Below are 13,774 nucleotides of genomic sequence, written 5' to 3' on the forward strand. Positions count from 1 at the left end.
TTTTTAGTAGAAACGAAATTTCACCATGTTGGTCAGGCTGGTCTTAAACTCCTGACCTCAGGTGATCTGCCTGCCTCAGCCTCTCAAAGTGCTGGGATTACAGGTGTGAGCCACCACGCCCAGCTGTTTTTACCACTTCTTATTAGTCTATAATTATTTCAGAATACATGTTTGTTTTTTGTTTTTGTTTTTGTTTTTTCCAAATGGGAAGGGTATAAGAAATACAGAGGAAGAAGAGGAAGTGCTACCTCAACAGGGTAAGAATCACAGGAGAGGAAAAAAAAAATCTAGGAGGAAATACTTTAATGAAATGTGAAGCAAAATGTTTGTTTCAGAATTAAATATAAAATGAAGTACCTCAGATTGAAAATGTATATGTATCACTAAAATAACTGAGTTCTCTCATAAGTAGACATTGTGACATTTAAGAATGTCGGAGTATGGGACAATATAGTTCCAACAGGTTACAGAAGGAAGAATAGATTTTTTTTTTTTTTTGAGACAGATTTTTGCTCTCTTTTTCCCAGGCTGGAGTGCAGTGGCACAATCTCAGCTCACTGCAACCTCTACCTTTCAGGTTCAAGCAATTCTCCTACCTCAGCCTCCCAAGTAGCTGGGATTACAGGGATGCACCACCACGCCCAGCCATTTTTTTTTTTTTTTTTTTTTTTTTTTTTGGATTTTTAGTACAGATGGGGTTTCACCATGTTGATTAGCTGGTCTCGAACTCCAGACCTCAGGTGATCCACCTGCCTTGGCCTCCCAAAGTGTTGGGATTACAGGCATGAGCCACTGCACCTGACCAGATCATTTTCAAACAAGAATCACAGTATCAGACCTCTTAACAACAATAATGTGAGCAGATATAACCATCATAAATTCATCTGTAGTTAACTATTCAAGCTCAAAATATATTGAGCAACAACTGACAGAACTTCAGAGAGAAATAGATCTATCAACAGTTGTATTAGACATTTTAACATACTGATCAGACAAAATTAAGCAAAAATTAGACAAATACAATTAATAAGCTTAATAAGATTTATATACCCAAGAGAGAAAACGCAATATTTTTGAGTATAGATAGAACACTTACCCCCCCAAAAATGGTGATTAAGAACCAATTTCAAAAGGCTAGCTTCCTTGACCATAGTGTAACAATAAAAATAATTATTATTACAAATGGATAACTTTAAAAATCACACATTTACTACATATGTAAATAGCCGTTGGGTTAAAAACAAAATCAGCTTCTTTAGACATTTTTTACGTCTTTCAGAGAAACTTTTTTATTTGGTTTTCTTCACCTAGGGCCAAAGTTTGTTAAGTTTATTCTTAGATGTTTCATGATGTCTGCTGCTGTTATGTATAGATCACTGTTTTCATTGCATTTTCTCATTAAGAATTACTGGTATATTGGAAGCTCTTCATTTTTGTATGTTAATTTTGAATCTTGTGTTTTAATGAAACATCTTCTAATTTTTCTTTTAATAAGTTGTTTTTATTTCTCTACTTTCCTTTTTAGTCCAGCTCATACTTGTCCCCGTAAAAACCTATGGTAGGGACTTTTTCACTCTGTAGTGAAAAAGGACATTATAGGCATTTTTACCATGTTACCTTGGTAGTCATCATTATCAGTTATCAATAATTTTACTAAGAATTATCAATTATTTTAATGCTATTGAATAATTTCTTTTCAGTTTTTTCACTTTTTTCTAGCTCTACTGACATATAATTGATAAAATTAAATTGTATATATTTAAATATTCTCCTCACTTTTTTTTCCTGTTTATATCAGGCAGTAGAGATGGTAGGGAGGTATAGTCTGCATTTGTCAATATGGATTCCCCTCTGTAACTTCTGAGAAGAGGCCTGAATGGTCTTCCAATTTCAATAACTGAATTACACTGGCTTTCATACGTGGTCATGTGATACCCCAAATAATGATAGTGAGTATTCTTTCTTTCCAAGACTTAGCTGTTCAATTTCTTTGTCTCTTTGCACCGAGAATTAACTTCTTACAATATTGGCTCATCCTGTCTTTTACACGATTTTAACTGAAAAACTTGTAATGCTTTTACCCCATTTAATGCAATATTTCTCAATGATACTCATTATCACATTAAACAAATTTCCTTTTGTTACTCATAAAAAGAATCCGGAATGAGTTCACTCCTCAACAAATGGGTTCCTTCTCTACAAATCTGGCCACTCATCTCTCTCCATCTGAAGTCAAAAGGAAGGGAGAGAAGGGACCTGGATAGCACATACCCAGTCCTTTTGTGGATAAGTTCCTGGAGAGACAAGCATCATCTATACTCATACCACGATGACCAAATACTAATCACATAGCCACATCCAGCTGCAGGGGAGCCTTTTTACTGGACAGCCTATGCCTAGCTAAAACATTAATACTGTAGAAGGAAGAAAGGCCAAATATTGGAGGACAACTAGCTATGCAAGATAATTATATGCCTTCTTCCTTTAATTTGTTAATGTACTAAAATATATTAATATATTTTCTAATATTCAATCATCTTCACATTCCTAAACCCAACTTGGTCATGAAGGTTTTTTTACTGTATCCTTGGATTCTGTTTGTGAGTGCCGTATCTAGAATTTTTGCATGTATGTTTATTAAAAATATACTTGTTGATGCAGAAAATGGTAATACTTTACATTTATGTGGTAGTTTGCAGTTTTTAAAATAATTTCATAACTATCTCTCTTGAGGATAGATGATTATCAAGAAAGGACTATTTTTGAAAAAGTAGATATTAAGTGTACAAATAGAAACTATCTACAAATGGGACAGTATAAGGGTTTTTATTGTCACCTAAATTCTAGAAGGCCAACAATGAGACTGACACTGAAGTAAAGATTAGTGGAGAGAAAAGAATACAGGAGGTTGATAAAAGACTTTTGATCAAATGAACTCCGGGAGAGATGCCATCATCTTCCAGGGTCCCAGGGAAGAATGGAACTCCAGGCTTTGTGAAATGGTATTCTAGATATTTTGTTAATACAGTGTCTAAACAACCTGGCTTGAATTTACAAGGAAAGGCTTTCCTGGTTATTAAACATTCTTTGGCCTTGTGAACTTCTGTTTTGATTCCTTATTTATCTGCATTTACTAAATTAGATCCTGGCAGTGGACCACTCTCATGGGAAAAGGAAGAACCAAAAATACAGGATGCTCCTGCTGTTGTCTGGCAGCCAGGTCATGTGTGTCCTGGTCACATGTTTTCTCCCTGGACTGTAGAGCTTTTCCAGAGCACACAATAATGACATGATAGCAACCTCTCACCACTCATAAGTATAAAGTGCCTTTGGGAGGAAAATAGATACTAGGCTGATACAATTTTGCAAAAAGAGGCACTTTGTGTAGTAGTAAATAGAATTCCCCAAATAGCAGGAGCTTTGTGGGTTTTCCCACACCAAATAGCTATTTGTTAACTTCTCTTCCCTGAGTCTTGGAATGTCATAGATATGTAGTAGCTACTTAAGGCAGCATTGAACTCTGAGATCATTGTGCTGGGCTTGCACCACTCCCCCAACCCCACCCATTTCTCTTCTTCCCTGCCTCACACACACCCACAGAAGCAAGGCAGTTATATCCTACTATACCTGCTGGCTTCTCCCTGACACTATAGCTACACATTCCAAAACGAAACAAAGATCAGGGAATTTGATACTCATATCAGTGCACATACCTCAGGTGAACAGTTTAGATCCTGGAGGAGCACTTTGCCTTGGATTTTGTGCATTGATCAGAATACGATAATTCATCTAAATCCACTTTGCTATGTATGATTTTTTTGGACACTCTTGATACCTAAATTCTTAGTGACTGTTTCTATTAGGATAAATATATATCCCTAGTATCGCTTTTTACCATGCACAATAGACTAAAGCACACCAGATAAATCTCCCAGAATTCCATCTGTTTTTACATGATGAATTCTAGAAATGTATTATGAATATTGAAAATGAATAAGGTTGAAGTCCAGATGAACCAGGCCCTTCACACTGCCATTTGCACTGTTTGTCTTTCTGAGTGGATGTTGTATGTCATGAGGGTACAGCAGTGGCACAACAACACATGCAAGCAGCGTAAGCACTGAAGTTTAAAATAAATGCTTTAAAATAGCTAATTATACTTTACCTTACAGGAAGAGAAAGTATTTTCTCAGGTCCGTGAAAATGGATGATAAGTAGTTTAAAGCTTTGTGGAGATCCAAAATTTCGTTGCCTATTTTTAAAATGCTGAACTGGGGTTTAAAACAAGCTGCCCAGTTCCAGAAGCCAACTCTGTTAGACTCCAGTTTTCTAAGTATCAGTAAATAATAGGAGTATTGTAGGGGGGAAATCGTGAAGGAAGAGTTAGGCTACCAGATAGTACATATGTTAAAAGTTGTACAACTAAAACAGCCTGGTACAGGTTCAGCAAAAGATAGGTAAACCTCACAAGAGCAAAAAAGTGCAAAATTGACCCAAACATATCTGACAATTTAGGCGGGGGGGAAATTGTGGGGGAAATTGTATCCTAATCGTCCTTCTTTCTGCTTATCACATCATAAGAATTCAATAAATATTGTTATTAAATCATAGGTTGTTCCAAGATTTACATGTAAAAAATAAAGCTGTAAGGTTTTGAGAAGCTATTTTAGATAACTATTTCTATAATCTTGAGTGGAAAAGAGGTTTCTGAACAGAATATCAAAACTGGAAGCCATAAAGGAATATATTAGTGAAATCTGACTACTAAAAAATATGTAAGGCTGGGCATGGTGGCTCACGCCTATAATTCCAGCACTTGGGGAGGCCAAGGCAGTTGGATCACTTGAGGTCAGGAGTTTGAGACCAGCCTGGCCATAAATATGGTGAAACTCTGTCTCTACTAAAAATACAAAGATTAGCCAGGCATGATGGTGCATGCCTATGGTTCCAGCTACTTGGGAGGCAGAGACACAAGAATTGTTTGAACCTGGGAGACAGAGGTTGCAGTGAGTCAAGATCATGCCACTGCACTCCAACCTGGGCAACAAAGCAAGACTGCATCTCAAATACATATATATGTGTGTGTTCAAGATGCAGTCTCGAATTTCTTCCCTTTAATTTAATATATATTGAATTAAATATATATTAAATTTCTTCCCTTTAATTCAGTATATATTAAATTTCTTCCCTTTAATACATATATAAAACTTGTGCATTTCTGAACATACAAAACCTCATAAATAACCCCATGATCCCATCCTGAAAAAAAAATGTACTTCTAGAACTTTAATTAAACATTCCAAAAGAATGTAAATAAGGGAATAAATGAAATGAAAAATCATGATTCTGCCATTACTTCCATAACTCTAAATAGCTGCAGCACCATGATGAGCCCACTAGGCCAGATTGGTACAGTATACAAAGATCATGTTTCTTTAGAGATAAAACCTTCCAGCAGCCTTAATCCCCCACACAACCTCAAACCACTTGCAGCCATTAACCAAAGTAAAAAGGAAAAGGCGCATCAGAATTGCCAGTAAATTCTTCAGAGTTGAAAATCGAGCCACCAGTGTCAGTTATTCCCAGAAATAACAGACAAACCTACTCTGTGGCTTTATGATTTTATAATTGGATTTGCAAACGTTTTAGAAATCTTTTAAACATGTAATTGATGTAGCATACACAGACACTTTAATATGTAATTTTAAAGTATTTGTTCAGCCTAAGTGAAATGTCATCAAGGAATTTAAGATTGAAAACCTGCATAGAGATCAAGGTCAAAGGAAAGCCCTAAGTAACATTCTAAGAAACTTGCAACAGCCTGAGCAAATGTAATCTGGTAGTTCCATCTAATTCACCTCAACATGTGAATACAGCCAGTGTTAAGGAGCTATACTGGAGTTTAATTTTGCTCTGAATTGACAACATCCCAGTTGCAGATTTCTTCCCTTTAATTTGTATTCACTCCAGGTAATGGGATATTTCCATGTGGATGCGAGGTAACAGAGCAAGAAAGCATCTCAAAAAAAAAAAAAAATGTAAAGCTTGTGCATTTCTGGACATCCAAAGCTTCATAAATAACTCCAAGATCCCGTCCCCCCCCCCACAAAAAAAAAATCTCTGTACCCTAATCATCTTGCATCTTTCTTCATGGATTTGAATTGGGGTGATTCCTGAACATACCCTAATGCAATTAATATTTTCCTCTGTGTATCAGCCATGATGACAATGCTGGGTTAGTTCATTTGAATCTGGTTTGATATTACTGAAGAACCCCTTAGGGGCTCCAGAACTCCCCACTAAGAGGATTCACTTCACACAATGTCATGATGTGTAAAGGCAATGACATATATACATATATATATATAAGTGGGCCCCAAAAAACGCCACTCTTGCTCCAAGCTGTCCAATAACTGGGGCTGTTGTGGTGGGAGTATTTAAGAGGGGAAGTGTAACAATCCTGGAATTCTCTGTACTGCTTTCATCTTCTCTTTGCTTGGTATGTGATTTGTGATTCAATGGAAACATTGCACCACACTTCCCTTTGCTTGGTACATGGTTCATTGGAAACATGATGTTTCCATTGAATTAGGTAAAATAAGCAGAAAATAGTTCCGGCACCATAATTTCATGCTGGCAAATCATATTAGAGCTATTTAAGAAATGCTCCTTTTTGATTGCTTGAGTACTCACTATAGGAGAAAATTGCTTGGAAATAATATACAGAAATATATAGTTGAATATTCATAGTGTCTATACGGGGGAAACAGAGCTCTCAGGTGACATAATACGGGACATTTTATCCTTTTGTCATGGAATGCAAAGTCCCATCCCCTTCCTCAGGGGATCTGTGGAATGCAACATAGAATTGTAAACGGGGCTTGTTGGGAAGGATCCACCATTACCCGACCTGTGGTCAATGCTTTGGAGAGTTGAAAAGAGCATAGCCTGATCATGACTTCATTGGTACTAAAATCATGAATGCATTTTAGGTTTTTTTTTCACATATAAAACAGTGGTGGAAGAAAGCTAGGTTGCTGACAAAGATAAAATTTAACTTGGTTTCTAACTATTAGGTCTTCATAGCCTGGCACAGAATTCTCAAAGGTAGTGTCCTTTTTTGATTGCGTGTTATGGTTACTACACATCTCACTGGGATCCTCCCCATCTTATCCCCTAACCTTTATTGCCCCTTCCTGCCCCTCTCACCACAGGTGTAGAAGACATAGTGGCCATAATGATTCCTGAGCCAAAAGGGAAGGAGATAGTAAGCCTGCTGGAAAGAAACATCACTGTGACGATGTACATCACCATCGGAACCCGGAACTTGCAGAAATATGTGAGCCGCACTTCGGTTGTGTTTGTCTCCATCTCCTTCATTGTCCTGATGATCATTTCCCTCGCATGGCTCGTCTTTTATTACATCCAGAGGTTTCGATATGCAAATGCCAGGGATAGGAACCAGGTGAGTAGCAAATAGTTAAAAAAAAAAACTTTTAAAAATCATTACAAATATGTTATATACTATCGTATAAACAACTTTGAACATGACAGAAAATACCAAGCTCAAAACCAAAATACCCCCACTCGAGATAAGCACCGTTAACATTTGCTGTGTCATTTTTCAGATATTTTCCAAATATACCTATTACGATGTTTTACTATATTGTGTAAAATGGAGGTGATTTGTCCTACGTTCCCATTGCTTATGTTTTTGACATTTATTTATGCACATAATGAGGGGAACAAAAGAAAGTGCTAACAGTGTGAATATAATTTGAAAGAGCCCAGATTTCCTCCTTGTGAACAGAAGGGAAAAAAAAGGGAGTTAATACTAAAAGCTATTTTAAATAGCCATTAAACATACCAGATATACACATGGTACAATATGCAAAAAGTATCACATGGGGTATAAAGAAAAGTAATTGCCTTCCCGTGTGTGTCTCTCAGCTACCCAGTTCCTCTCCCCAGAATCTCTTCCAGGGATAGTCTATGCACTTATAAATACATATGCCCATATATTTTAAAAACAACAACAACAAATAATAGCACACTTAACTCTGTACCCTTCTCTCTCACATCATCTTGCAGATTAATTCACATCGACACATAAGCCCAGCTTCCTTCTCATTTCTAATGACTGCATAGCATTTCATTGTCTGTATGTGTCACATCTATTTAACCAGTACCTATTGAGGACATGTTTTTTCTTCTTAAGAAAACATGTACACATGACACTTAGTACATTTGTAAGTGTATCTACAAAGTAAATCCTGGAAGTTTAGTTGCTAGGGCAATGACATATACATTTTAGATTATGATAGATACAGCCACATTGTCTGCCAAAAAATATTGAACCAATTTATACTTTAACCAGCTGTATATGAAAATTACTGTTTTCCCATATCCTTACCAAAAGAATGTTATAGCTTTTTTGTTGTTAGTGATTTGCTAAGTTTAAAATGGTACCACATTTTTCTTATTACAAGTAACGTTGAACATCTTTTTCAGTACAATAGAAAAAGTGAGTATTTTTGGTGAAGTATCTACTTTTATTATTTGACTTCTTTTCCATTGAGTTGTCAGTCATTTTCTTATTAATGTGTATAAACTCTTCATTAGTCAAGGAAATTAACCCTTTTTTGTAGGATAGAATTCAGCTCCCCACCCTCACCCCCAGCTTGTCATTATCTTTGGTTTTATCTGTGGTTCTTCTTGCCATACAGAAATTTTTGGTTTTTACAGAGCTACATTTACTATCTTTTTTCTTGAGATGGACTCTCACTCACTCGGTCACCCAGGCTGGAGTCCGGTGGCACAATCTCAGCTGACTGCAACTTTAGCCTCTGGGTTCAAGAGATTCTCATGCCTCAGCCTCCTGAGTAGCTAAGATTACAGGCATGTGCCACTACACCTGGCTAATTTTTGTATTTCCAGTAAAGACAGTGTTTCACTATGTTGGCCAGGTTGGTCTCGAACCCCTGACCTCAAGTGATCTGCCTACCTAGGCCTCTCAAAGTGCTGGGATTACAGGCATGACCCACTGCACCTGGCGTATTAATCTTTTAAAAAAAAATGTTATGTATAATTGAAGTTTACAACACAAGGTTTTGGGAGTCATATAGACAGTAAAATGGTAAAGCAAGTTGACATATCTATTGTCTCACATAGTTTTTTGGTGACAAGAGCAGGTAAAATCTACTTATTTAGAAGAAATTTCTAATATGATACAATTTTTTGGCTGTAGTCATTGTGCATTAGATCTCTAGACTTGCTCATCCCTCATTCTGCTACTTTGTATCCCTTGACCTAAGTCTCCCCTATTTTCGCTCCGCTCCCCCATCCCAGTAACCACTGGTTTTATCTCTATCTCTGGATATTTGACCTTTCTTAAAAGTTAGATTCCATGTATAGGTGAGACCACTCAGTATTTTTCTTTCTGTGTCTTGCTTATTTCACTTAACATGATGTCTTCCAGGCCTACCCATGTTGTGGCAAATATCAGGATCTCCTTTTCTGAGGGTAAATCATAATAATCCATTGTATATGTGTATGTATACATTTTCTTTATCTGTGTGTCCTTCAATGGACACAGGGACACTTAGGTTCCTTCCCTATCTTGATTATTGTGAATAATGCCACAATTAACATGTGAGTGTGGCTATCTTTCCAAGGTGGTGATTTTATCTCTTTTAAGTGTATACTCAGAAGAGGGATTGGCAAATCATAAATGGTAGTTCTGTTTTTTATTTCTTAAGGAACTTCCATACTGGTTTTCCATAATGGCTACACCCATCTACATTCCCACCAATTATGTACTAGAATTCCTTTTTCTCCATACCCTCACCAACACTTGTTAGCTCTTGTTTTTTGGATGATAAGCCATCCTAACAGGTGTGAGGTGTGATCTCATAGTGGTTTTGTTATTTCAATGATAAGATTTTCTATATCCCAAGACTACTGAAGAGCATTCATGTTTTCACCCTCGACTTTTTAAATTTATTTTTTGTCATTAAATCTTTAATCTGCAGAGAACTTATTTCAGTGTAAAGAATGAAGTAGAGAACTAACATTATTTTTTTTTAGATGGCCTACCATTTTTATAACTGGCATTTATTAAATAATCTTCCCCGCATATGCAGTATCCCGATTTAACATATGTTAAATACCCATATATACTTGCTTCTATTTCTGTACACTCTAAACTGTACCATTTTTCTAGCTCTCAATTCATATCCCATCACTATATTGTTTTTCGAATTCTAGAGTTATAATGTCTCCTGGCTGTTCATGCTGTCTTCCTTTATTGCTCTATTTTTACTCTTTTTATGTTTATTTTTGTATGAACTTAGAATCATTATATGAGTTTTTAAACTTATAGGATAATTTAGGGGAAATCTGTAACCTTATGATGTTGAGTCTTCCTATTCAAGTATAATATGTTTTCCTCTATTCAACTCTTCTTTTTATTGCCAGTAGAATTTTTCAGTATTTATTAATATTGTGCATTTTTCTTCAGTTTATGTCTAGATATTTAATCATTATGTTGCTAATTTAAATTCTTTTTTTCATATTTGAAAGTTTAGATTGTGGTATTTTTATATATTATTAATGCCCTCATTGTTATCATCGTAATCATAATAATGTTTTTATTTTATATAAAAATTTATTATATGCTACAGGCATGTTCTAAGAGCTCTCTCACTCTCTCTTTATATTTACCTACTTTCACTTTAAAAGATAGTAATCCCATAATAAATAATTTTATGGTCCTCATTTTACAGAGTTGGAAGTGAGCACAGAGAGTTTAAGTATTTGCCCAAGTTCACACTGCTGCTTACTAATAGAGCCAGCAATTGAACCAGCAGCAGGACTCCAGAGTCCGTGCTCTTAACCGCTACTTTGTAGTATTTGTGATTATTTATATTAGTATTTCAGAACTATATTAATAATGCCCACAATCAAGGATAACTTACCTCTTTCAAATGTTAGACATCCTTTTTTCTGTTATCTAATTTCATTGGTTGGAATCTCCAGAATAAACTAAAGTAATTGTGGTTACAGTGAACGTATTTCTCTTCCTTGTGTATTTAATAGGAACATCCTCAATTTAATGGAATTGTTTTTATCATTTCTCTGTTTTATTATTTCCCGATGTAGTCTTCCAGGTTGAGATATATTTTATCATGTTGTAAAATATATAATGTCAGAAGTGTCAACTTAGTCCTATCTCGTTAAGAGTTTTTTAATCAAGAATGGATTTTTGATTTAACAAATGCCTATCCAATGGCCTAGTCTAAGTTTTCTCTTTAGATCTGTAAAAATAAATGGATGATATTAATAGATTTCCATTATGAACCATCCAGAATTTCTAGTATATGCTATTCCTCTAATGCGTGTGAGATTATATTTGCTAGTGTTATATTTATTATATAATTTATTTTTTGCCTTTATATTCATATATGAAATCTGTTCATAGTTTACATTTTTATCATGTTTAGATAATGATTATACTGTCTTTTAAGAAGAATTTGCAAACTTTTATCCATTATCTATAATATAGAGCTGAGGTTTCCAACATGGTAGTCACTATTCATGTGTGGCTATTTAAATCAATTGTAATAAAATAAAATTTAAAATTTTGTTCTTCAGTTACTAGCCATATTTCATGTGGCCAATATATGGCAGTGCAGATATAGGATATTTTCATCATTGCAGAAAGTCTTTTTGGGTAGCACTGCACTTAAGCATTTTAAATAGCACTGGAATTAGCTGATTTTGTGTGTGTGTGTGTGTGTGTGTGTGTGTGTGTGTGTGGAGAGAGAGAGATATGTTAATCAGACAATGATATTAGAAATGGTATTCCTATATTTTTGGGCCTGTGAATAATTCAAGCAGTTTTTAAGCAGTTGAAATGGGGTGAAATATTAAGCTTGAATTAGTTGAGTAATGACTTCAATCACTGCTACTTTTTACAGGTAGATCTAGCTTGCATGTGTATCTAGACATGTGCATACTGTGAGGTATATGAAAAACAAGTTGAAAGGTGATAGTATGAAAGTGGTTCATGGGGTTTAAGTTTTTATTCTCCTCCCATTTTATTAACTTGCCTTGAATTATAGGATGTTACCATAGGGTCACTCAGTGAATTGTGATCATGTTAAAAGTTAACACTCCTTCCTGATGAAATGGACACTATACTTTAGCCCTTTGATGGATGGAAATAACATATGATTTCCCTTAGAAAAATATTTCTCCTTTAATGGTCAGTATTCCACTCCTCAACACAAAGTTATAACTGTGCAGGCCATAGCTATAATAAGCATCAGGTTAACTTAAGCCATTTATTTTTATTAAGGCATTAGCCTTCAGAAAGAGTGACTTTCAGGTTAGATGAAGGCTCACAGCCTGAAATGGAATATCAAAGGCATTTATGGTACATTGTCCAAGTATCTAATCATTCAGATATATGAAAGAGAGACTGACCTTGAATTAGCCAGATAAGCACCTCAGTCTCTGGCTTGGCTTTGTGCAGATCACAATTAAAACAAAGTCACCAGCATCTTACATAATCATGGCCACTTTCATGTCACGTGTACCTGGAGAAGACCATTTCAATGCAGTTTCTCATGAAGTAAGATTTGCTAAATGTTCTTCACATCAGAAGCCTCCCAGCAAGATCTTTTAGATGGCAACATGGAGAATAAGGGCTACAACTAAAAGTGGAGAGGAAGATTTGGCAGTGTGTCATGTTTCCTAAAGCAGTTATATCAAGTTAAATCTGGTGTAGGGCAATAGCTAAAGATACCAACTTTGGAGTCAGATGGGTCTGGATTCAAATATTTGCTCTGATAATTCCCAGTGGTGTGACTTTGCACAAGTTACTTCACCTTTCTATGCCTAGGCTTCTCCACATGTAAAGCCAGTCCCATAGGCTTGATATGAGGAATGAATGAGAAAATATGTGTGATATGTTATTAGAGGCTTGTTAAATGAGTCACATTTTATGGATAAAGCAATTCTTGGAAACTATATTCCTCACCTCCTCCTGCCCAATAGTAAATAGCTCAATTCTTACATACCTCACATGTAGTTTAGTCTACATATGGCCTTTTAGCTCTATTGACACAATTTGAAACAAAATGGGATCTTCCATCTTTACTCCAGAGTTAGGGAAAAGCTCTCTGAACCCTACCCTTTTGGTTTTTATTGAGGTTTCATCATATAGGCATGATTGATTAAGTTATTGGCCATTGGTGATCAACTCAGCCTTCAGCTGAGGGCATGGGTAGGAGTGAGGGAGTCTGAAAATTCCCATCCTCTAATCACAAGATTAGTTCCCCCTGCAACCAGACCTTTTTCTTAGGAGCCTTCCAAAGTCACCACATTAACATAAACTCAGGTGTGCTTGAAAAGGGTTTCTTATGAATTACAAACACTGCCCTTTCACCTTCATCACTCCCATTACTTTAGAAATTACAAGGATTTTAGGAGTTCTAGCTGGAAACTGGGATGAAGACCAAAATATAGATAGTCCGTACTATATGTGACAATACCACACAACCTAATTATTGATAATGCCCCAATTTACTCTCAGAATTGTTCCAGTTTAGATGATATGTTCTGTGGTTACCATATGTGTGAGAGAAGGAAAGGAATCAAGGACACATTTAGGTCAACTCTCATGGCATTTACTGGAACAGAAAAGACGAAAAAAAGAAGAGGTCCAATGGGCTGGAGTATCAAGAATTTGGGCTTGACAATGGTAAGTTTA

General features: G+C 35.8%; 1 protein-coding gene across 2 annotated transcripts in view; it reads left to right on the forward strand.

Annotated features, from left to right (window-relative positions):
- RNF150 (ring finger protein 150) overlaps nucleotides 1–13,774 on the forward strand; it is a 276,189-nt gene that overhangs the window by 170,055 nt on the left and 92,360 nt on the right. For both annotated transcript variants that reach the window (XM_003928023.3, XM_074396885.1), the window contains exon 2: nucleotides 7,215–7,465. In XM_003928023.3, the coding sequence (XP_003928072.1) occupies nucleotides 7,215–7,465 (251 nt within the window). The remainder of the gene's footprint in view (nucleotides 1–7,214; nucleotides 7,466–13,774) is intronic.

This window comes from Saimiri boliviensis, chromosome 3 (assembly GCF_048565385.1).
Source record: "Saimiri boliviensis isolate mSaiBol1 chromosome 3, mSaiBol1.pri, whole genome shotgun sequence".
Lineage (NCBI taxonomy): Eukaryota > Metazoa > Chordata > Mammalia > Primates > Cebidae > Saimiri > Saimiri boliviensis.